The 23,672-nt window shown below is 43.5% G+C and overlaps 1 protein-coding gene across 1 annotated transcript in view; it reads right to left on the bottom strand.

Moving 5' to 3' along the window:
• xpr1a (xenotropic and polytropic retrovirus receptor 1a) overlaps positions 1 to 23,672 on the bottom strand; it is a 75,827-nt gene that overhangs the window by 13,130 nt on the left and 39,025 nt on the right. The window contains exons 4-12 of the mRNA XM_082524164.1: positions 12,237 to 12,338; positions 8,567 to 8,787; positions 8,286 to 8,435; positions 8,110 to 8,193; positions 6,284 to 6,365; positions 6,020 to 6,207; positions 5,518 to 5,697; positions 2,244 to 2,412; positions 472 to 672 (exon numbers count right to left, since the gene is read on the bottom strand). Of these exons, the coding sequence (XP_082380290.1) occupies positions 472 to 672; positions 2,244 to 2,412; positions 5,518 to 5,697; positions 6,020 to 6,207; positions 6,284 to 6,365; positions 8,110 to 8,193; positions 8,286 to 8,435; positions 8,567 to 8,787; positions 12,237 to 12,338 (1,377 nt within the window). The remainder of the gene's footprint in view (positions 1 to 471; positions 673 to 2,243; positions 2,413 to 5,517; positions 5,698 to 6,019; positions 6,208 to 6,283; positions 6,366 to 8,109; positions 8,194 to 8,285; positions 8,436 to 8,566; positions 8,788 to 12,236; positions 12,339 to 23,672) is intronic.

Raw genomic sequence — 23,672 nt, forward strand, 5'->3', positions numbered from 1 at the left:
GACTATTAATGCTCTCTTTTTACATCCAACCTGCTCGTAATTTCAAATCTCTGCTTTTTCTTTTTAAATCCTCGACTTTCACCGATCTGCTGCCTCTCCTCTGTCTGACCTCCTGAACCGAGAGCAGAGCCTTGCTTACATACAGCTGTGTTTGACAGACCTCTCCCATTCTCTTTATAAAGCTCCAGGCATGGAAACCAAGGCCAGCTTCTAGCATTTGCGCTCAAGGTCACCTCAGCTCTTTGAGTACACACAGCTCCACACAAAAGGCATTTTAGCCTTTTGTGTGGAGCTGACATGTTCCTGTAATACACGAAACACACGGAAACTGTCGACTCTTCAGCTCGAGACTGACCGTGTCTGCGTTGGGTTCCTCTTTGATTCGAAGCACTGCAAATGACATAAGCTGTTATATAACGTCTGCCCAGCTGATACCTCAGCGTACACGTGCTTATCAGTCCCGTCTCCTACCTTCGTGTGTGGCGTAGAGGGCGGCAAAGGTGACAACAAAGAAGGTGGTAGAATATTTCCCAGCGTTCACCAGATGCGGGAAGGCCCTCTTTGTGTCACGGTAACGCCTCAAGCACTGGATGAAACGCAGCCAAGCAGGCAGACACTGGATGATGGCACGGAGACCGTAGGAGTAGCTGTGGCACATGAAGTCTCGGGAACCTACAACAATATAAAACAGAGCACTGTTCACTCCAGTGTGTGTGTGATCAGGGAAAAATGCACTCGTCCTCACAGCGCGGTTTGAATTATGTTAAAATGCTCTTCATAGACTACAGCTCTGCATTTAACACCATAATTCCCTCCACACTCACCACCAAGCTGGAGCATCTGGGACTCAGCTCATCTATGTGTCAGTGGGTCTCCAACTTCCTAACTGGCAGACCACAGGCAGTAAGGATGGGCGGACATGTCTCAGCCTCCACCACTCTCAGCACTGGAGCCCCCCAGGGGTGTGTTCTGAGCCCCCTGCTGTACTCTTTGTACACATATGACTGTGTGGCCACTACCAGCTCCACCACCATCATCACGTTTGCTGACGACACCGTCGTGGTGGGCCTGATCTCTGATAACAACGAGACGGCCTACCTGAAGGAGATTAGGAATCTGGAGAACTGGTGCCAGAGGAACAACCTCCTTCTAAACGTCAGTAAGACAAAGGAGCTGATAGTGGACTTCAGCACTAAGCAGGAGAGGAACTACCAGACCCCCGTCATCAACGAGTGCCCAGTGGAGAGAGTGGACAGCTTCAAATACCACGGAGTTCACATCACGCAGGACCTGTCATGGTCCTGTCACATCAACACCGTGGTGAAAAAGGCTCGTCAGCGTCTCTACCACCTCAGACGCTTGAGAGACTTCCAACTGCCCTCCAAGGTGCTCAGGAACTTTTACTCGTGCACCATAGAGAGCATCCTGGCGGGAAACATCTTAACCTGGTTCGGGAACAGCACCATGCAGGACAGACGAGCTCTACAGAGGGTTGTGCGGTCAGCTGAGCGCACCATCCGCTCCGAGCTCCCTGACCTGCACTCAGTCTACAGCGGGCGGTGCTGGACCAAGGCCAGGAAGATGGTGAAGGACCTCAGCCATCCCAACAACAGACTGTTCTCTCTGCTGAGGTCAGGAAAGCGATTCCGCTCCCTGAAGACCAACACAGAGAGACTGAGGAGGAGCTTCTTCCCGCAGGCGATACGGTCTCTCAATCACACCACCACACAGTACTGACCCACACATATGGTTCTTACACACACACTGGACTTTCTGGACTTTGGTTTCACTTCATTACTTAAATCACGCTGCTGTTATTGTGTATATATTTATTTATATTTCTTCATACATTCTTATATAGTTCTATATTGTGTATTTTGTTGTACAGTTATTTTATTTTCAACTTTAATTTATATATTTATCTTTATCTTATTCTTCCCAGTTAAATTTACCCTTCATTCTAATTTGTGTTGTACAGTTATTTCATTTTTAACCTTAATTTATATTTTATTCCTTCCTAGTTAAATTTACCCTTTTTAATTTTTCATATTTATTTCCTATCTTATTCATAGCCTTTTCCTTTTTTGTTTTCTTTAGGTCACGAGCAGTCGTCCAAGCATTTCACTACATATCGTACTGTGTATGACTGTGTACGTGACAAATAAAATTTGAATTTGAATTTGTTTTTATGTTTCTACTGTGCATGCTTTTCCAGTAAACAAAAGCAGAGCATAACGCCTCACCTCCAAAGTCCGGTAACAGGCCCTTGCTGTTGCTCCACTGCAGCTCAAAGATGTAGAAGCAGAAGAGATACTCCAGGTCCATGAGAGTAAACACCAGAGAGTTGAGCTGATCAGCCAGCCAGAAGTCTGCAAACTCCACCCGGTGAAATGGCGCGGTGAAAACACGAAACTGAAGAATGAAAAGACGGATGGTGAAAACAGAAAATGTGCAACAAAAACCTGAAAAATGCTTCTTGCGTTTCAGAAAACGCCCCAGCTGACCTCCCTGCAACAAACCTTACCTGGGACGTCATGCTGCAATTACCCCGAGTCTGCGGTTCATCACTGAGACTGAATTAGCCAACAAATTATTTGCATGCAAATCCTGCAGTACTTTACGAGGGAAGTGCAAAGCCGAGGGAGACACCTAACGCAGTGGGATAAAGCCTCCGGTCTATCTTATCAGCACGCCACAGGACGCTCTAATGAGTCATGCTTTTGTGCCTGTGCACATGAATTTGTGTATTTGCGTGCCACTAATTATTAGTGAACACAAAGACATGAAAGGAGCTGGCTGTGCTCTGCAGCCTGCTTCTACGGGCGTGTTATTTGGGATATGACTTTGGCAGGGGTTCAGTTATTGACCACGCTTTGTAAAATGATACAACCCTGCTCGACTTTTTCCATTTAACCCCCCCCCCCCCCCCCGCGGCTACATCTGACATTCAGGAGCGAATGCACACACCCTCCCAAACCCCACATACTCTTTATTCCCTACAAATGTCACACAGTATTGATATCTTTTGTTTTTGCACATATTAGCTGATTTCTTTTAACCCGTCAGTCAAAGTCAGTATCGATCGAGTGGCCATCTCACTCATATCCACTCCGTGTGTTGTTGTCTAAAGGCTAAGCCTGCTGCACTCATGGTAACGTCTTCATTTCTTGAGCAAACACTTGTAATTCAGCTGCTAGCTCTGCAATTTGTCCTGTAATGAAATCTTATACTGTTTGTCATCAGAGGCAACACGCACACCTGACATGGATACATGTGATCTCATTACTAGTAAGAAAACACACTGTTTACTCCAATGAAACAATAATCCAACACTTCATATCTACTCTAATTCTATGCTGCCATCATGAGTGTGCAGGACCAATCAAGAGTGAGACTGACTGTGAAGCCCAATCAGAGGAGGAGGGCTGAGGACTGCGGGGAGCTGCGAAAGAAGGGACACGAATACGAGCAGGGGGTCTTCTGCTGATGCTGGGGGACAGGTGGGGAGAAGGAGGGGGGATGAGGGGCTGAAGGAGAAGTGGAAGAAGAGGAGGAGGGAAAGGAGGAGCTCGGGGCATCAACATACTGATAGATCTATGCCTGTAATGATTGCACAGTCACAGCCTCCACCTCCCCAGAGACAAGCTGCATTCTATTATCCCTCACCCCCTGCCCTCTTTGTCACCACACACACACACACACACACACACACACACACACACACACACACACACCCTCTCTCCTGAAGGCCCCTATCACAGCTTAGACAAAGGACAGAGTAACACGCTTTGTAAACATGAGGTTTGAGATGGATATCTGAATTGTGTGAGATAGAGACGCATGCACACATGTGCGCAGACACATTTAAATCGCAGGTTAATAAAATAGAAAATGCTAGAACAGCAGACACAGCTCAGAAATTAATTTCTAATCGGTTTTCCTTTGTTTTTATTTTAAATCTTTGTTGCGTTAGGATAATAATGCCAAAATAACACAGGAACAAAATTAATTACACCTCGTGCTTGCTAGTGTATGTTCTCTACATGTTCTCACTGGTGTTTATTGAAAGTATAGAATATTTTTTCTCTTCAGGACTTAAAACGTCTGCGTAATAAACCTTCTGTTTGCCACGGTTGTGTCTTTCTCTCCGACACTGCAAAGTGACAGCGTTCATTCCTCAGCACACACACAGAGCAGGGATCTTACACCATCTCATCGTGTGTGCACTGGGTTCATGTTGTTAAAGCAGTCCGTATCAGCTGCTGTGTCACAGCTGTAAACATCTGTTACTGGACTTGCAGGAACCCTGACTGTTGGGATCATGCATCCACTTTGAATTACAGACTTTTCAGCAAAATACCCAGTGACTCAAGACACAACTCCCTTTAGCAAGTAAGGTAGGTGGTATCTTACTATAATACACCAAATCTCTGTCTGCCTGTGCATTTGTTTCTTTGTCTGCAAACTCCTCCTACGCAGTCAGGAGTGAAGCAACCAAACACTGCTCAGAAAAATTGGAAAAATATGTGGCAATGTGTTAGGAATGAAAGGAAGCCACATTATTTGATGGAAAAGAAAATCTACTGTGGGCTGAATTCAAGACAACCCAAAAATCTAAGTGAAAACTGACGAGGCAGGTTTGCCGAGTTTGGTCAGATTTCAGCCCCCGTGTACTTTTATGCATGTCTGACAATGTCAGGACATGATGGTGACCTGATCACTGAGATCCTGGGCAGTTTGAGCTGGGAGCATTGGATGGATGGAAACACAATGTCCCTGAGGTGATCTATTGGATTTAAGTCGAGAGAGCGTGGGGCCAGTCAATGGCATCAGTTCCTTCGTTCTCCAGGAGCTGCCTGGATGTTGTGCCCCAGGAGGAACCCAGGAGCCACTGCACCAGCGCAGGGTCTGACGATGGGTCCAAGGATTTCATCCCGATACCTGACAGCAGTCCATGTGCCTAATGCTGGCAGCAGTGACATTCACCCCAGCTAAAGGCAAACTTACAGCAAAGCAGGAAAAACTGTCTGAGGCGCCCACCTGTACGATCGTTCCTGTGCAGGGGGCTGTCTCATTGGTGCCCCTCTTATTAACAACCTCTGCTACTTAAGTGGCTAGATCAATGCCCACAGGTTTAATTGACTTGATGCTAAACTCTGATTTTTACTTTAGCTTTTTTTGAGCTGTATATAGTGATGTCATCACAGACCCTGGCAACCACTTAGCAACCGGGAGCTGTTTTTTGCCTTTTTAAACCTACAACACCTTATGAAAGCAGTCTATCACTTTAGTTTCCTGACAATAGCATCTCATTTATTTCCACAAAATTTGGATTGTACCTGCCCACAAACCACCTAGAAACGGGCTAAAATGACCCTTTCAGGCACGTCATCTCTCACCTCTATTTTGTTTACTTTTCTCATTGTGATTAAGCACATCAGTGTGCAATACTCTAGCATGGGCGTGGAATATTTACTATACATTAAAGGAGCATTTCCAGTAAACGAGTTAACCGACCAGCAATTTGAGGAGCCAGAAACGTGATTTGTAGTAGCAGGTCTTGAAGGGGTTGATGAGGAAGAGCACCATGAAGCCATAAAGGATGAGAGGGTTGGCCTGCATGGGGATGTAAGTGTACTGCGAGTAGAGACAGGAGAGGATGCTGAGACACCACAACACGCCCAGGAAACCAGCAATCTGCAGCACAGGAAGGAAAAAATGGCTTTAAAAGAAAGCTCCTTTGACACATGATCACCATTAACCCAAAAATCAGAATAACGAGTGAAAAGAGGTTCTGCTTTCAGTTCTGGGTTACCAACAAAACCCCGTGGACATCTAAAGGTAGTGCTTCTACGGAATCAAATCTTATTTTACATGATAATCTGTTCCTTGAATCATAATTACCCAGCTAAACAACCATGTTTACTCAGGCTAAACACTTTATGAATCCATGATTGCCACTCAGAGATTTGAGCAATTTTCCAGGATCTTCTATAAGACGAGACGTCTTTTTTCTCACCTCAAACAGGTGTTGGTGCGAGAGGTTGTTTCGTGGATTGATCTCAAAGATGAGGACGTGGTTGACTCCAGCCTGTCTCCATCCATAGGTGTTGATGCCCAACAGGAAGAGGAACTGGATCAACAGGAAACCGCCCCGATAGATCCGCACCATAGGCCAGACGTTCTCAGAGCGGAAGAACACGGCACCTAAACAAACCGCAGCATGTTTACTGCTTTATGAAGATGAACTATGACGCCGGTGAAAACAGTAACTTAGACTTACCAGTGATAACGAAGCAGATGGCAAGAATGATGAAGAAGCCACAGTAGAGACCCACGCGAAAGGTCGTCCAGGCCAAAGCAGGCTGAACCAGGCAGACAGGAATAAACCGGATTAACGTGACGACTCACACGAACACGTCCAAAGACGCTTTAGACAAAACGTCATGCAGCAATGAGTCACAGACACAATTTCATTCCTTTTACCTGCTCGTAAGCATAAATATATTTATCACACACACAGGAGACATGGAGAGCTCACATGTTACACACTTTAAGCCAGACATGACAGTAATTAATGCAGGAGCAAAAGATGCATTGGAGAGCCTTGTTTTTCTCCTGAATGATATCCCGTCTGTTCAACAGAGTCGAGGCACTTATAAAATCAATACTGAAGGCTCTGATGGTTTCCTTTGTCTTTCTCTCAATCTTTCTCACCCCGCTGGCTTTATTTCTCTTTCTTTTAAAAACTGGAATGTTTTGCTTTTAATTGTATTTTTTTATAGTTAGATAAATGCAAAAATATTGCATGCTGGGATATTCTTCAGCAAGCATTTCAACATTTGTTCTTCAAGAGGTGACATCTGCAACAGTACAATTACAGAACAGGGGAGGTATGAGAAGCACATTCACTAGCAACTTTTGACTTAAGTAATGAAGCTTCTATCCAAGTTCAATAAAGATGATCTTTAATCACTGATTGACCTGCTTACCTTGAAATTCAGGCTGTTAGTCTATTCTTCACATCCACAAACTCAACACTGACATTATTACTCTGGTTTGATTATTTTCTTGCCCCATCTTCAGTCTCGGTTCTGTAAATATCAATGATCTTCTGCCACTTGGACTCTCGTTCGTGCTACCCTCTTCCACCTGTCCTAACCTCCAACTTCACCTTCAGCATCTACACTCTGGGGATCCTGTTCTAATCACTATTGTTGCTGGGACTCTGCTATGATGGTTCATTGGAGTCTAATTGCCAAAGAGCTCAGAAAATCAAATCCCTTAAGTCAATAAATAATGTTCAGTTTTTCTAAATGATCTCTCTTTATTGAACTGCCTTAATTATTTAAGACTAGACTGGAAACATTCCTCAGAGATCCTGGTCTATATTGACAGTTGATGCATATTTGCCGTCTATATCCAGCTCTATCACATTCCAAAGGTGCTCTGATGGACTGAGATCCAGTGACTGTGGAGGCCATGAAGATGAGGACACTGCAGTCATAAAGGGATGGACATGGCCAGCAAGAATACTCAGGTAGGCTGGAGCTACCATGATGGCCACTTGGTGCTAAAGAAGATAGTATCCCCCACACTATTACACCACCAGCACCAGCCTGAACTGTGGATGCAAGCATGGCTCCATCCTTTCACGTCTGCTTGCATCCTGTCCAGCAGTGCCAGTCTTGTCTGGTTGTGGTGAGCCTGTGTGAACTGTAACCTTACGCTGTAGCCATCTGCTTCGAGGTTTGGCATGTGTGCTCAGAGATGCTCTTCTGCACAACTTGGTTGTGTTATTGTTGCCTTCAGCCTGTCAGCTCAAAGCAGTCTGGCTATTCTCCTCCGATTTCTAACATCAACAAGGCATTTTAGCCCAGATATTATCTGCAGTATATCAGATCATTCTCTGTAAACTCTACACGTGGCTGTGCAGGAAAATCCCAGCAGATCAGCAATTTTGGAAATACTCAGCCGAGCCTGTCTGGTACAAACAACTACGCCATGTTCAGAGTGACTTCATTCACCTTTGTTCCTCTATTCACCTGTTCATATAGCTGATTATGTATGAACAGGTGTGTTTCCAGTGTAATCAGCTGTGATTCTGACCTGAGCTGCCCCCAGAGGAGGAACTCTCAGCCTCTTCATGGCCCTTTGACGATCGCCTCCCTCCAGCTCTGTGGTCACCAGGGTCTGGATACAAAAACAACCATTCGTTTCAGACATGTTCGTTTTTTCTACACACGTCTGACATGTAGTAAAGTCCACGTGTGGCAGGCAGGCACCTCCGTCTCAGTAATGAGCTGTGTGATCTTCTTGCAGGTGTAGAAAGGTGCCACCTCCACATGAGCCACACGCCAGTCTGCCCCGCGGGAAGTATCCAGGATCTTGTCATGTTTCTTCAGGATCTTACGGAAACCAGTGAAGTTCAGGTTCTGTGGGAGACAAGAAGAAACCAGCAGCTACAGACCACACCAGACTGGAAAGAGACTGGAAAGGATATGTAGTCTGATCAAACGACTGCAGGTGACATAAAGTGATCTGAGTGTGTAGATGCACTAAAAACCTGGTAGTTCTGAAGCAGGATGAGGCTGAGGTAGAACTCGCTGAAGGCTAGCTTCAGGTCTTTGATGTTGTGGTGTTTGCAGCGCTCCTCCTGCGACAGATGGAACCTGGTCTTGCGTTTCCGCAGACCGGGCGAAGCATTGCTCTCTCGCTGAGCGTCCAGTGAAGACTGCAGCTCGTTCTGCAGCGTCGCAAATCGTCTCTGGGCCTCGGCAAGCTTCTCTGCAGAAGGACAATGAAAGGATGTCACATACATATTACACACTGTGCTGTGGACACACACACACGTTTACACACGTTTACACTTGCACAGCACAACTTCCAGTTTTATCTACTGTTAAGCGTGTTGATTGTTATTATAGCCACTGTGTATTTGCACATATTATAATGAATATTATACATTTTAGAGGATGTGTAGAGTAATACAAAAATAATAAAGGTCCTAATAAGCCCAGCGGAGCTGTTAAAAAACAAGTTGTTGGTTTGCTTGGACTTTTATTTTGGAAATTTTAATATTATTCCTGCATTTGCGTAAAATTAGAGCCTTTACTTTGGTCATTTGCTGCTTAACCTCGATATTGTTAAAATGCAAAAAACTGCTGCAGCAAATAACAATAAAAATGATTCTTTATTTCTGCTTGTTCCAGGAAGCAGAAGCATGGAGACTCTTAGGCTGACCTGTGAATGCTGCTGACTGAGGAACCATTATCTGGGTCAGAGATAGGTTAATACAGCCAGAGAGACAGAATGAGAGAGGAGGGGTAATCACACGCTGCTTGGACAGCAACCTGCATTTCATTAACTTCTCCTGCAGTTCAACTCACTTTTCCAACAAGCAGCTCTCATTTTCCTCCTGCTCTTTGTTTAAATGGTGAATGACTGGTTCTTATACGCCGCTTTGTCTGCTTTCTGTCTCACGTCCACAGCACGTCGAATGCATCGTGAGCAACTCGGGGTTCAGCAACTTGCTCAAGGACACTTGGGATGCAGACCGGAGAACCCAGGGAACCACCAGCCTTGTGATTAGCAGATGACCTGCTCTATATGCTGAACCACAGCCACCCGAAACAGGTCAGAATAACTAATCATTTGGGCCTGCTCTGATGTGAACCGGTGTTTGGTGTCCTCCCAAACCTACAAGGTTCTTTTCAAAGCCACCTACTCTCTGTAGCAGGCCAACAAGACCTGCAGCCCCCTCTTTTTCCCTTTTCTTTGCTGTTTCCTGCTCCGTTCACATGGTAGTATTTCTTGTTTGTGTGCAAACATACATTTTCCTGCATCCGGCTGGTTTGTGGAACAACCTGTTTCAAAAAAAGAATAACTAATCATTAATAAATGAAGCCAGTTTCTTCTCATTTAACTTCCTGTTTTCTTCATTTTCTTCAATGTATTTGAATAAAACTCTTTTTCAAACTGAAAATAGAAGTAAAGCTAACATCTGTTTATCATTGTTTGCACGTAGATGGCAGCTTAGTGGCCTGCTTTCCATTACATCCTCATGCTCGTCAATCCAAAAGTAGAATGACACAATTTCTTTGTCGACATAAACAATGTTTTCAGGGTATATTACTACAACCCTGAGTATTTCTTTTTCTACACAAGAGTGGAACCCGCCCGACAAAGATTTTTCCTCTTTATGCTATTCGATGTCACATCGATGCCTCGTGGGAAAGCAAAAACTTTGCTTCGACATCCAAACTCGCAGTAATCCCTCAACAGGCACAGAAGCATACGAACCAATGCTCCACTTAATGCTCGTGAGAAAGTCAGACTGCCTTGAGGTCAAGAGTGCAGCGTCACATCAGAAGATGTGGCTGGACAGTTCATCTGTGTGGGGCTAATGAAGCTGAAAGAGACAGGTGTTGGTTGGTTTAGGTTTCAGCGGCGTTGTCTTTACTGTGGTGGTGTTTTCAAACACCTTTTGTTCTTTCTCAGCTTCCAGAAAGTGACAGGGTGAAATCCTATCAGCCTAAAACAGCATTTCTTCATTTCTTTTTGTTGTGTATTTAATCCACGATGATGAAAGTGTTGTTGTCCAACAGACTGGATTCTAGCGCTTTGCAGCAGGATGGCTGTGAGAGGTCAGGGACCCCTTTCAGAGGGAGAAAGCTCAGTCGAGGCAAGTGTCTTATGTAAAGTCAGCACGCAATTTATCTCCATCTCTGCTTTAACACACACACACACACACACACACACACACACACACACACACACACACACACACACACAGCTCTGTAATTTCTTGCTCCCTCCTCCTGTGTGTGGAAGATAAGCAGGAGATGTTGATGTTTTCATGCACAGCTTTAACCGACCTCGGAGCTGCTGAGGACTCACTGACTCACTGTTGTAACCCTGATGTGACTCATGTCACATGCCACACTGAGACGAATGACACCGAAATGACTGTTTTCTTCTGTTATTCGTTATTCATAGTCCTTCACTGACAGACAATAACATGCAATTTTTGTTTTTTTTAAAGGCACTACTGAGCTCTACCAACAGGCACCAACCTGCCAATTATAAAGCAGAGGTAGGCAGATTGATCTAAATATTGATAGTGTCAATACCAACGCTGGTATTAGTATATGGGCGTACTAGCGTGATGGGATCGATACTTTCTATCCTCTAAGTTTAGTTCGCAGCCCACTCAGTTTTATTAAATGATTCTTTTTTTCTCGTTTAATGAGAAAAAAGACCTCAGACTTGCACTATGAAAAATGTCTGTTTTATTTATAGGTGACATCACATCTAAACAACAGAACTGAACCCAAACAGCAGTTTAAGTTTCAAAATTTGTAGCGTTTTCTCTCATTATTGTAGAAAGTAAAAATCACGATGGTTGGTGGTCATTTAAATATGTTGATGATGATTTCTCTCATCAAACCGTGCCACCGCGCTCTCCTCTATAAGCTGCCTTTGTAAGGAAAGAGCGTTGGTAACAGCAACGCTCTGAGAAAAATCAAGACATTCAAAGTTGGTTCAGCTTCATGGTAACGAGGTCCAAAGTGATTTATACCACGTCTGTTTGCTGCTCTCGCCATCAGTCTGCCAGAAACACCCCATCATTACGAGCTGGGACAATCTTCCCGGTCAGCCTTGGCCGGCCGTTGACCCAGCAAGTCTGCAGTTTCATTAACGGCCTCCAGGGGAAGCACGGTCTGCTGTTAGATAACATCACTTCACTCAGAGCTGGAGCTCAGGACCTTCTGGTACCAGAATACCAGAATATATTATGGCTTCCATCTCATGTTACACAGTACACACATTCCCCGCTTCACTCCCTGAAATACACACAGGCAGGCCTGCTCTGAAACGCGACTACCGCTGGCCATGTCTGAACTCAGCACAGAGTAAATAAACAGTGTGAATTATGCAAAAATGCTAAGAAGTAAATGAGGATACAGCTGATAGGAGTCTTTACATATTTACATGCAATATGTGATTATAGAAGACAGGTTAAAGCATTGATTTGTGATTAGTTCCAGAGCTCGTTCAAAGATGGAAGTATTGTTTTTAAATGAAGTTAAGGTGATATTGCTTAACATTGATTTTTCTAAATTTGCCAGCTGAATAGTAACCATGAAATTTCTGAGACGACCTCTTGTAATCGACTTGATTTAATATAATCTCCGCCGATTATTGTCTCGAGAGTAAGTGAAGTAAATAAATACCTGAATAGAAAGTATTGATTTTCAGAAGCTCCTTCTCACAGGTCTGGAAAAACCTCTCCTCAAACTTAGCGTAGTATCTCTTCACCGTGTCTTCATCTGTGACTGTTAAAAGAAAGAAAGAAACGATGGTTATTAGCAGTGGTGAGTGTGTTTACTGCAGCATTCAGCTAAATTAGCAGGTTATCATTTGTGGGACTCCCACTCCACTCGTGTACACAAATCCACAGCTGCCAAAGCAATTAGAGCAAAAATGTGAAAAATGTAACAACTTTGTGTTTTGTTTGTTTCAGTGTTACTACAGTGGACTAAAGGGACATGTAATAGCTGCCATCTATGTTTATCAGTGACTGGGTGATTTAGCCAACTGGCTAATCCTCCAAAAACAGCACGTACCCTTTAAGGGTTCATCAGCGACGAGGCAAACAGACGTCCATTCAGAGCTACAATTAGATCAGCAGCTTCCTCCTGTCTCTCCACTGTCTGACAAAACCCTGCATGTCTTTTTCAGGACCAGCCAATTCAATCAGCATTGATGCTCCGTCTCAAATGATCCTCTGCCTCATTCACAGCAGGCTATCCAACACCTGACACAGCTTAAATGCAGCCGAAGGCCAGTTACTGCACACGCACACACGTGCGCTCACTTCTGCAGTGCATGTTCTAAACACTGCTTTAAATTCATCATCAGCTCGTTACTGCAATGATGTTCAAATCCTCAGACAGCCTTTATTCATCAGGGGTCACCTCAGCGGGTAGCACTGCATGTTTGATTTGACAGCTGTTTTTATGCTGGATGCCCTTCCTGACATGACCCCAAAGGAATTATTATCTCTCCCAGGAATGAAGCAGGAAACTATGGAGCTCCTCAGTGTGACAATAATAATAATAAACAGTTTCCTAAAAGATCGGAAACATTCAGAGAGTCGTACTTGTTCCATAAATATTTGACTGAGCTCAACTCTGTCTGTCATGTTCAAAACAGCAAAATGAAAAAGGTCATTTCAAGTGGAACAAAGAGAAATGTAGGTTTGCTGGATAAAGCAGCTCTTCTGTCAGATCCACCGGTTACACAGCTCTGTAAACACAAGCTAATATATAAAGTAAGCTAGGCTGCAGGTGGCATGTGGACAGGCTTTCTATTGGCTACAGTAATAACAAAGAAAGCCGCGGGCAGCAGCCTGTCGATATCACCACTCCACACACACACACACACACACACACACACACACACACACACACACACACACACACACACACACACACACACACACACACACACACACACACACACACACACAGCAGTGTATGAGACTGTGAAGGTGAAACAATCTTCGACAGAAGTTTTAAAGTCCAACCGTTTTACAAGAAAAATAAATGGAAAACCTGCACAGAACCACACAGAGATAATCAATGGATAGGCTGATTAAAAGGTTATTCGACAGGTGAAAATATGAATAGCTGTAAAATTACAAATCCTCTGAAGCACCAGAGAGGAACACCTGCTGACAAAATAGCGTCCATGTTAGCAAAAACGTCGCGTGTAAAAGAAGTTCTAACTCAAAACCTCCAAACCAGATCATCATAACATCATAACAAGGCAACACGTGAACAAAGAACTGCATCCGGTTTATTTATGAATGAATATGCAGATTTCATGCACTGTAGTTTGCAGGGGAGGAGAAAGTGGCCAGATTATGGTACAGACTGAGGTATAATTGCAAAATAAGACAATATTTATGTTACAGAGGAAGCTAAGTATGAACAGTGGAGACCAGAAGAATAGAAAACATCGACTAAATCTACTAAAGAACAAATGAAAGGTGGACAGAAGAAGAGTGACTTAAAGAGAAGCAGATGGTTTCCAGTCTGTCTCATCACTCAGGTCCAGTTGCAGCTCAGGTACCTCAGCACCTGCAGGCTGATGGGGTCACTGACTGGATGGATGGATGCTGACCAATCGGCTGGCTAGTATTAGCAGCTTAGCTGAACGACTGAGTACCTTGCTGGCCAGCGTGCTATGGCACAATGACTAATGATCCAACTCACTCCTTCAGTCAGACCTGCAGGCGAGCAGCGAACTGAGCTGTAATGTAATTCAAAGTAAAAGGTTGGCCTGCTAATGAACACTTTGCATGGAAGAGCACTAAAGGATAGAGACACAGTAAAGCAGTTAGTGACCCGTGAATCATTCAGCATGATTACCAAATATAACCAAATATATATAAAACCATTCAATCATGAAAAATTCAAAACCTTTTCTTAAAAATAAACTCCAACAAGACCTTTTTATGTAAACCAGCAGTTTGTACAGAAGACTTCAAACTGGTGTCACTTAAGAGACAAAATATTTTGCCATGTTTTTAAAAAAATACAAATACATTTGATGTCGACCTTCCTGTGGTGCTCAGTAAAGGGCAGGTGAATGTCAGGAACATTACCTGTGATTCTGATGAATGAAAGAATAACATTTGTTTCTTTAATCAGCGTGTCGAGCACTAAATCACATGTTCAGAGACATTTTGGGTGAATTAAGCCCACATACACTGTGAAATGTTCTCCACCCTGGATTCTGACTAACAGAGCGAGCGTGGTGGTGGGAGAGGAGCTGTGCTGATGTGAGGGCAGCTCTCAGGTAGGAGATGGGCTATGAAATGACCTTTGCTTTCTGCTCACCTAGCACACAGAGACGCTCTTTATGCTGATGCATTTTGTGTGAGGTGTTGTGATGTGTAGGAACAAAGGCAACAGCAGGAGCAGGGTTCATCTTTGATTGCGTCCTCACAGCTGTGGCTTCACTAACAGGCTCGCCGCTGCTGCAGGGATCCTGGCACCTAGCTCCTCTCAAACCCACACTCCATCTTTATTAGCATACATGAGTACTGTTTACACCTCACAGTTACATTTCACGTGCTTCACGTGTCACTGCTGAAGAAACGCAATGAAACCTAATTATGGGAACATTTGAAAGTCATACAACGACTGCGGCGTGTTGCGCATCTTTGATTTGATCAGTGCTGTCAGTGTTCATGTTAACGACGTGTCTCTGTCAGCGACAGTGGGTTCTCTCATTATCTCGAGTCTGGACGGTTCATAGCTGAGATGGCTTCACAAGCTTTCACTACACTACACGAATAAGAAGCTTCACGAAAGTTTAAAGTAAGAAATAAAAAGTGTTATCAAACTTCTTTAGGTAAGTTGTGCTCCAATGATATGCATGTATTCATCAATTAAGCATCATTCTGCCTGTTTTATAATTTCCTGTTTTTGTGGAGATGGCATCGGCCCTCTGTGACTCACCTGCAGGACAGGTGCACCCCTCTCCACGCCGTCTTACAGCGGGCGCCACAATGTCCACTGTAATCCTGGATGTCCTGGTTATTTGTTTCTTGCGTGTTTGTGTTTGTGTCCCGCTGATCACTGTGTGCATTACTTCTGTCCACACACCTCAGGTCTCAGCAATAAACACTACTGTCTTCTGTTTTTGTAGCACCGAACGGGACCTTCAGAGGATTTGTGAGGACATTCAGTCAGTAATTAAGACGTTTATACACCCGACCAATCACCACAGAAAATTTACAGCAGCCGTGCTTCTCATTTTGCTCACGGCTACATGACGACTATTTTTCTAGGCTGTAATTTATCCAAAGCTGGAGAAAAATCAATATATGGTTTGATTAGATTTACGAACATTTAACAGCTGTAAAACACGAGCGCTGACTCGGTGCTCTCAGCGGCAATGAGGCCCAAATTTATTTTTCTCAACCTTGAGTGAAAATGCACAGAAAACAAACAATAAACCTCAACAACAGACAGTGCCGTGCAAAAGTCTTGAGCCAACCACCATGTTTTTTTACTATATTTTGCTTCCAAGGGGTCAGACTTTTTTTAAAAGGCTTTCTGACGCAGTCCAAAGTTTTTGTTTCAGCCGAGCACTGAGCACTTCAGTCCTGAACCTGACCGTTTTCTGAGGAATATTTATTTCTTTAAGATACAAACCTATGTAGCAGCTGACAGACAACTTAGCAAAGAAATTAAATTGTATCTTTTGAGACTTTTTAAGTAACATAAGTAACAATCTGTCAAAAAACTGGATTTGAAAATCAGTGGCAACAAGTTTTATGGAGTGATGAAGGCAAATGTTTTTGGTTCAGATCACTGTGTACGGAGGAAGTCAGGAGAACGGTCCAACACTGGGTGTAAACCACAGTGGAGCCTGTGTCACGGTTTGGGGATCTTTCCCAAACTGATGGAATTATGCACGGCCATGACAACGATCCCGAACACACCATGAGGCAGTAAAAGCAAACCTGCACAGGAAACACTAAATTAAACACTCTCAGTCATGGATTGGTCTCCACAGAGCCCAAACCACAACATTACTGAAGCGGTGTGGGATCATCATAGGATGGAACAAAAGGCAGCGAACATCCAAAGAAGAGCTTTGAATGTCCTTCAAGAAGAAAGCTTCCCTAACAGAGTTCAGGCTGTGTTGAAGAATAAAGGTGGTCATATGAAAATGTGACTTTCACTGTTTTTGGCCTGCACACTGTATCTCCACGTATGTTTGCACAGTGCAATAAATCGCTGCACATACTTTCCATTTTCAAGAGATTAAAGTGTGTTGATCACACAATGTAAGAAGGAATTTTTAAAAACAGTGGCTTTGTTTGTCCTTATTTTGGACTTGGTCAACTTCTTTAAAGAAAATACACAGGAAAGCCTAAAAAACAGGCAATTTGTATAAAATGTTCCCAGGTTTTCAGAACCAAAGGTCTTGATTTTAAATATTTTCCCAGTCTGTAGTTTAAAAAAAACAATCATATGTGTATATAATCAATTTCTAATCAGAGAACATGAAGCAACCCAAGCACATTTTGTGTTGCTGTCTCAGCCACTGTCAACAGCTTTACCAGGAAGCAGCCAGAGGAACGACTGAGTTTCTGCGTTCATGAGACAGACGTTGATACAACATGTCATTAGAACAGGAGATCCAGTCCAGCATGTTGTGTTGATTCACTGGCTTCACGCTTTCAGACAAAGAATTGCGCTGGTAGCTAGAAAAACAACTCTTGACCTGCAGTATTCCCCGGGCGGTGTACAGAAGGCAGCCCCCCCCCCCTCGCCGCTAACCCCTTCTTCTGTGGACTGTATAAATAAATGATGAGACAGCTTCCCCACAACCCTACCACACTCACCCCTGAAACACTTCACACATGCATACACACACATACACGCACACACTCCCCACCCCCAACCTCTTATATTCCCATAGAGGCGTTCTATGACGCGACTCTGTACCGCCAGCATATAAATCCTTCATGGAGACCCTCTAACTCGCCGACCACGAGCAAGATTTGGAGACAAGAACAGGAATAGACCCGCACACCTCCCTACATCAACTCTTTATATATTTGTTGATTTAGTTTTTAGTTCAGACAATTTTTATTTTCCTTTACGCTGCCGCACGCTTCATGTAGACGACTGACCGGTGTTCGGTTTGTCAGGAGGATATCATCTCTCATTGTCTCCATAACTCCCCCAAAACAAACACACACGAACCTCTCCACACGCCAATTCCATGTCCTTCTTTGTAAGGTCCATTTATCCCATTTAACGACACCTCGCTGTGCAATATACACTATATTCTGATGGCATTACTGCCAGGGGAGCTGAAAAGGCCATTACATTATGATTGCCGCTGTATTAGCTCCACTTATCTCTTCCCTGCAAGCGCACAGGTGTAAATCCCGAACAAAGAGAAAGACAAACTGAGCTATAAAAGCGAAGAGACTCGACTTAACTCAGATCTGATATTAATCTAGAGAGACAAAAAGAGTGGGTTCACATAAACAACTTCAACATCCTCTGGTGCCAGGCTGTAAGGAGGAAACACAGCAGTAAAACCAGCCCGACACCCCCACCTCCCTTCCCCCATCGCGCCTTTTTTCTCACTTATTCCCATTCAGCCCTGCAGCCACAATTAATTCTACCAATCATCTCTCTCATCGAGGCCAGGGGAGCATTAAGAATGCACACTCACCGGGCGAGACTGCCAGCGAGGGAGGACCGGAGGAAGGGTGAGGAACTGCAGCAGCTCCGAGTTTATTGTGTACTATTTATACTGCCAGACTGCAAGCAAAGCAGCTCCCTAAAAAAATAAAATAAAGCCTTGTACAGTAGAGAAACACACACTCGACACATTCTGCAAAGTGTTAATATCTTTGTCTTGGTGTGCGAGAGAAACAAATGAGGCACATGTGACGAGTAAATTACCAACAGCCAAGTGAATACTTGACGAGAGGGAGAGAGTGCAAGCAAGAGGCCAGATGGGGTGTGAGATGATCTTTGGACCCGAGAGAGAAGACAAAACATCCAGGCACACTGGAAAATGATGAGAAAATTATACTGGGCAGACGAGCAGAGACAGGCCAAGAAACACGGGTGTGAATGAACTCTAAAGGCAGGATTTTAAAGAAGGTAGGTTTAAAATTTGAATCTATCTTTAAGGTTCTTCTAAGTGTGTATGAAGTGTTTGATATCTTCAGGGTGGAAGCTGGAGCATCTTACAGCTCTGAAGCTGGAAGAGAGACACACACGATGGATAAACTGCATTTAATCAGATTACACAGGCTTGAATCAAATATCAACTATAACCACTTTATGAGGAAAGCAGCAGCAATAATTAGAATTATTAGAGTTGAGGAAAACAAATTTAAAACTGCCATTAAAGTATAAGTTTAAGTACGTCTGCAGTCAAACTCACTGTTGCATTTTGTAAATATGCAGCGATTCTCATTTCTTTGTCTTTAGCTGGGAAAATGGAAAATACCTGCAGCGATTTATTCAAACGTACATGGAAACAGAAAATGAACCAAAAACAGAGTTTTGTATGATTCTAACAAGCCTGGATGTTTGCTGGCTTTTGTTCTGATATCTATCAGGATGATCCCACACTGCTTCGGTGATGTTGAGGTCTGGCGAGGCCAATCCATGACTGTGGCGTTCCCCTGTGTGTGTTTTTCTAGCCAGGATTGTTTTTATTGCAACGGTAGTGTGTTCGTGATCATTGTCCCTTTACTTCATCCAGGCCTGACGACTGTAATAGTCTCTATTTTGGCATCAGCCGGGCTCTGCTCGCTCGTCTTCAGCTAGTTCAGAATGAGGCAGCCCGACTCTTGACAGGCGCTCGTAAGCACGACCATATTTCTCCAGTCTTGGCTCGTTTACACTGGCTTCCAGTACGTTGTAGAATTGATTTTAAGTCTCTAAATGGATTAGCTCCGTCATACTTCTCTGATCTTTTAACTAAAAATACTGCAAACAGATCTCTCTGGTCAGCTGATAAGTTGCTTCTAGTTGTCCCTGTCAGCAGGCTCCAGGGGAGACCGGGCCTTTGCGATTGCTGCGCCCGTCTGCTTCTTCATACTAGGATCTCTCCAACACTCGACATTTATAAATCCCGTCTGAAAACACATTTTTGCTCTGTAGCTTTTAATTGTGACTGAGTTTGTTTTATTCACTGTGTGTGTTTGTTCTACTTTTTACTTTTCTTACTGTGTACAGCACTTTGGTCAACATGTGTTGTTTTTAAATGTGCTCATAAATGGGGATGGGTACCGGTTCTGACATAAACGGTAGTAACCAGACCGAAAAGCAGCGCACATTTTGGTGCTTTATTTCGGTGCTTTTTTTCCCCCTGAGATGTCTCACACTTTGGATTCTAGCCAATCATTTTACGTTTCCGAGGATAGTAGGCGGGGCCAGGTACGTAGGTTCTTTTAGAGCAGAGCTACAGATTAAAAATGCCCAAGGCGAAGCGGTCAAAGTCTGGCTGTACTTCACAGCAAAAGATGCAAACTCAGCAGCAACAAGTGCTTTAAGCTGATACTGTGATACTGTCAAAGGAGGTAACACCTCGAATCCGATGAAACACCTGGAGACGTATAGCATTTTGTTAAAAGCCGAGAAATGCGCCGTATTTGATAGCTTGCTGCGAGACCTCACACCGAGCACATCTACTGCGGGTGTGGTGCCTGTTATCGGACCCGGAGTTAGCAACATCCCCCAAAAACCCGAAGAGGAGAGTCCTGGCCCCTAGCCCTGCCAGTGTAGCAGGAATGATGAGGATGATGATGCAGCAGCAGCCGTTCTTCTCTGGGTGAGTAGCTTCATGTTGTTCGTGTGTAATTTACGTTGAGTAGGCTAACCACGTTATTACATTAATGCAGGTAAGGTGAACTAGCAAACATCATCATAGCTACATGCGGCTGTCTTCTTGTTTGATGGCAGATGCTCCCTTCACCCTGGCCAAAAAGGCTAAAATGACCAAAGAAAAAGTGGAAAACAGTTAAACATGAGAGGTTTTTGGACAAAGTTTGTGTTTTTTCCATTGTTTAAGCTTCCAGCCAAGAGTGATGCCATATATGCCCTATAGCTGCAGAAAAGGCTAACATTGTTATCTTTTTACAAAAAAACAGCTGAACATGAGAGATTTTTGGACAAAGTTTGTGTTCTCCATTCTTTAAGCACCGGCACCGTTTCAAAAGTACCGGTTTGGTACTGGTATCAGATAAAACCTACACGATACCCATCCCTACTCCCTATAAATAAATAAATTGATTGACTGATTGATTCTGAATGTATAATGCCATCACTTTTAAGCCACACCTCCACTGAGACCATTTCTGATGAGGCTTCAGTGACTAGTAGGTGATCAACTAAAGCAGGGGCGTCCAGGCCTCGAGGGCCGGTGTCCTGCAGGTTTTAGATCTCACCCTGTGTCAACACACCTTATTCAAATGATTAGTTCATCACTAGGCCTCTGGAGAACATCAAGACATGTTGAGGAGGTCATTTAGCCCTTTGAATCAGCTGTGTTGGATCAAGGACACATCTAAAACCTGCAGGACACCGGGCCTCGAGGCCTGGGTTTGGCTAATAGCTGTTTGGGAATCACCGTGTTGTTGCAAAAACACAGTTGTATGCCTGTCAAATGTTGTTCTCTTACCAGTTTTCTTTAGATTCAGCTAAAGAAAAGGAGGATAGTAGTAAAATGCCCAAATAAACAATTTAAAAATGTGTTCTTTTGTAATTATCTATGTGTAGATACATCACTGGTTCATTGTTAAGCGTCTTAACAAACAACAAAAGCATTTGATTGAAAATGGTCAAGGAAACAGACTGGACTGAAAAAGTGAGCAAAAAAAATTAGCCACTGTTCAAAGAGAAAAACTGAAAGACCCTCATAAACCCCGGAGAACTCATGCTCAAGACCACTTTAAAAAATGACAGGAAAGTCTGGCGTCTTGGGGCCAAAATACAAAGAAACAAGTCTTGATGCATTCTCAATCATCCAGGTAAGGAAATCTCTAAAAGTTTTGGAGACAAAGAAATAATGTGACTCAAGACTTTTAGTGCTGTAGCTTGTAGAGCTAGTGGTGTGTTGGATCTGTCCAAGGTCCTGATGCTGGAGAAGAAATGAGCTCAAAATGCCTCCGTTAAAAACAAACAAACAAGCCTGTCGTAGAAACAGAGCAGACAGAGTGGAAGGTTCAAGACAGAGAAACTTTTACTTGTCAATCAAACTGTGTAATTAGGAGAGTACAAAAGATGCAGAGAAGTTTGGCAGTGCAGCAATTACCCCAGTGAGTCCCTAAACAAGACAAAGATGCTACAACATGCTGATGGACGCACACTAACAGGCAAAGTTTCTGAGAACAACATGAACTGGGTCACATTTGTTTTACAGGCTGAGTTTTGTCCATAATTTGTCCTTCATATATAAAAAAGAGAACTAACAAGAAACAATGCAACTAAACTCCTAATGCATGACATAAACCCTTCGCTTAAGGCATTCTTACATCCACTGTAAACTCAGATGTACAGAAGAAAAAGTATAAATGTGAACAGAAACATCTCGCTGTAGGTCAGTAAAGGAGGAAACATGGCTGAAAGCTAACTGGGAATAAGGAAGCAACATGAGGCATGACGGGACAGAGAGAGAAGAAATAGGAAAAATTACAGTCCACACAGAAAGCAGTGTGAGACCAGGGGGCTGATGGGAAAGTTAATTAATGCCTGCCCTACTTTGTTAGAGGGCAGTAAATAAACTAAAAAAGCAAAGCATAAGAAAAGTCAGCGTGTGTGCGTCAGTCTGAGCAAACGTCTTTATCTCTTGCCTTTCTTCTCCTCTCTCCCTTCTTATTTTACTGAGCCGCTGCTGTGAAGTGTTATCTCTGACAGTCAGAGTGACACAAAGTTTGGCTCAGACCCCTCCTCTCTCCTCCCAGCATCGCGGGCCTTGAAGATCAGGATAGTTTCTCTGAGAGTTTCACTGACTGCATCTACCTACAGGTAGATAGAGAAAAGGCAAACTGATAGCAGCACAAATTAAGCTGTCTGATTTATCTCATTGGGCGAAATGCTCGGCTGGACTTTTCAGCTTCAGTCGCACTCGGACAGCCTTTGAGATCCAGAATAATATAAGAAAAAACAGCCTGTGTGTAAAATCTGCTCTCAGGATACTGTAAACTAAAAGGAAGCATACACCACTTTCTTTGATCAGTAATATCATTCTGCTGTCAGAGTCGTTTCTTAAGCCTGTGCTTGCTTTTTAATGCGATAGTCATTATTAATATCATATTTCTTTACACAGGCTCCCACAGCTGGAAAATGCAGATTGTATTCCTGGCAGCAGTTCGTAGTTTAATAAAGGAGCAGGAATTAGTATCAATGTCTTAGTATGCAGAGTCACGCAGCAGATCAGTCACACAAAACTGAAGCAAATCTAATCTCACATCAGATCTGATTTCATGGAACCAGTCGCTGCAGAGTCGGTCTCTACGGTAAGGACGACTTCCCTGAGAGTCTCAGAGTTTTGTTATAATTTTTACTAAAGATTTCCTCTTAAATGCATTATGATGTCACTAGAATCACGATTTTGTGGGCACCATTATCACTCTGTGGTTTTCTCTCTGTTGGAAAGACCACGTTACACACACAGCATGCAAAAAACGAAAGTTTCTGCAGGACTGAAGTCTGCGCTGCTGTTTACAATAAGTGCAAATATTTCAGCTACATTTCATCTATTTATCTGAATGAACTTGTTCCCAGTGCAAAGGTGCTGAATTTGTATTACTTGTAACACAATTTTCTTTTAATGACAAATGGTCCAGAACACTGGTACTAAACTTCTGTCCATTTAACTGGTACAAAGAAAATGTACCAGTTAATACGATGAATACGAAGCCTTGCAGGTTATTCGGAAAATAAAAACTTTTTTTTACTAGTCCCAGGTTTTTACTGGGACTTTCTCCATTATCAACCATTTGGGAAGCAGCATCTAATTAGTGCCCTACACATCTGTTGTTCTGTGGATTAAAGGATGTTGTCGCCATCTCACTTGCAACATCTGGTCTCTGCATGCTAATATTTGCC

This window comes from Aulonocara stuartgranti (assembly GCF_965226115.1).
Source record: "Aulonocara stuartgranti genome assembly, chromosome: 23".
In the NCBI taxonomy this organism is placed as follows: Eukaryota; Metazoa; Chordata; class Actinopteri; order Cichliformes; family Cichlidae; genus Aulonocara; species Aulonocara stuartgranti.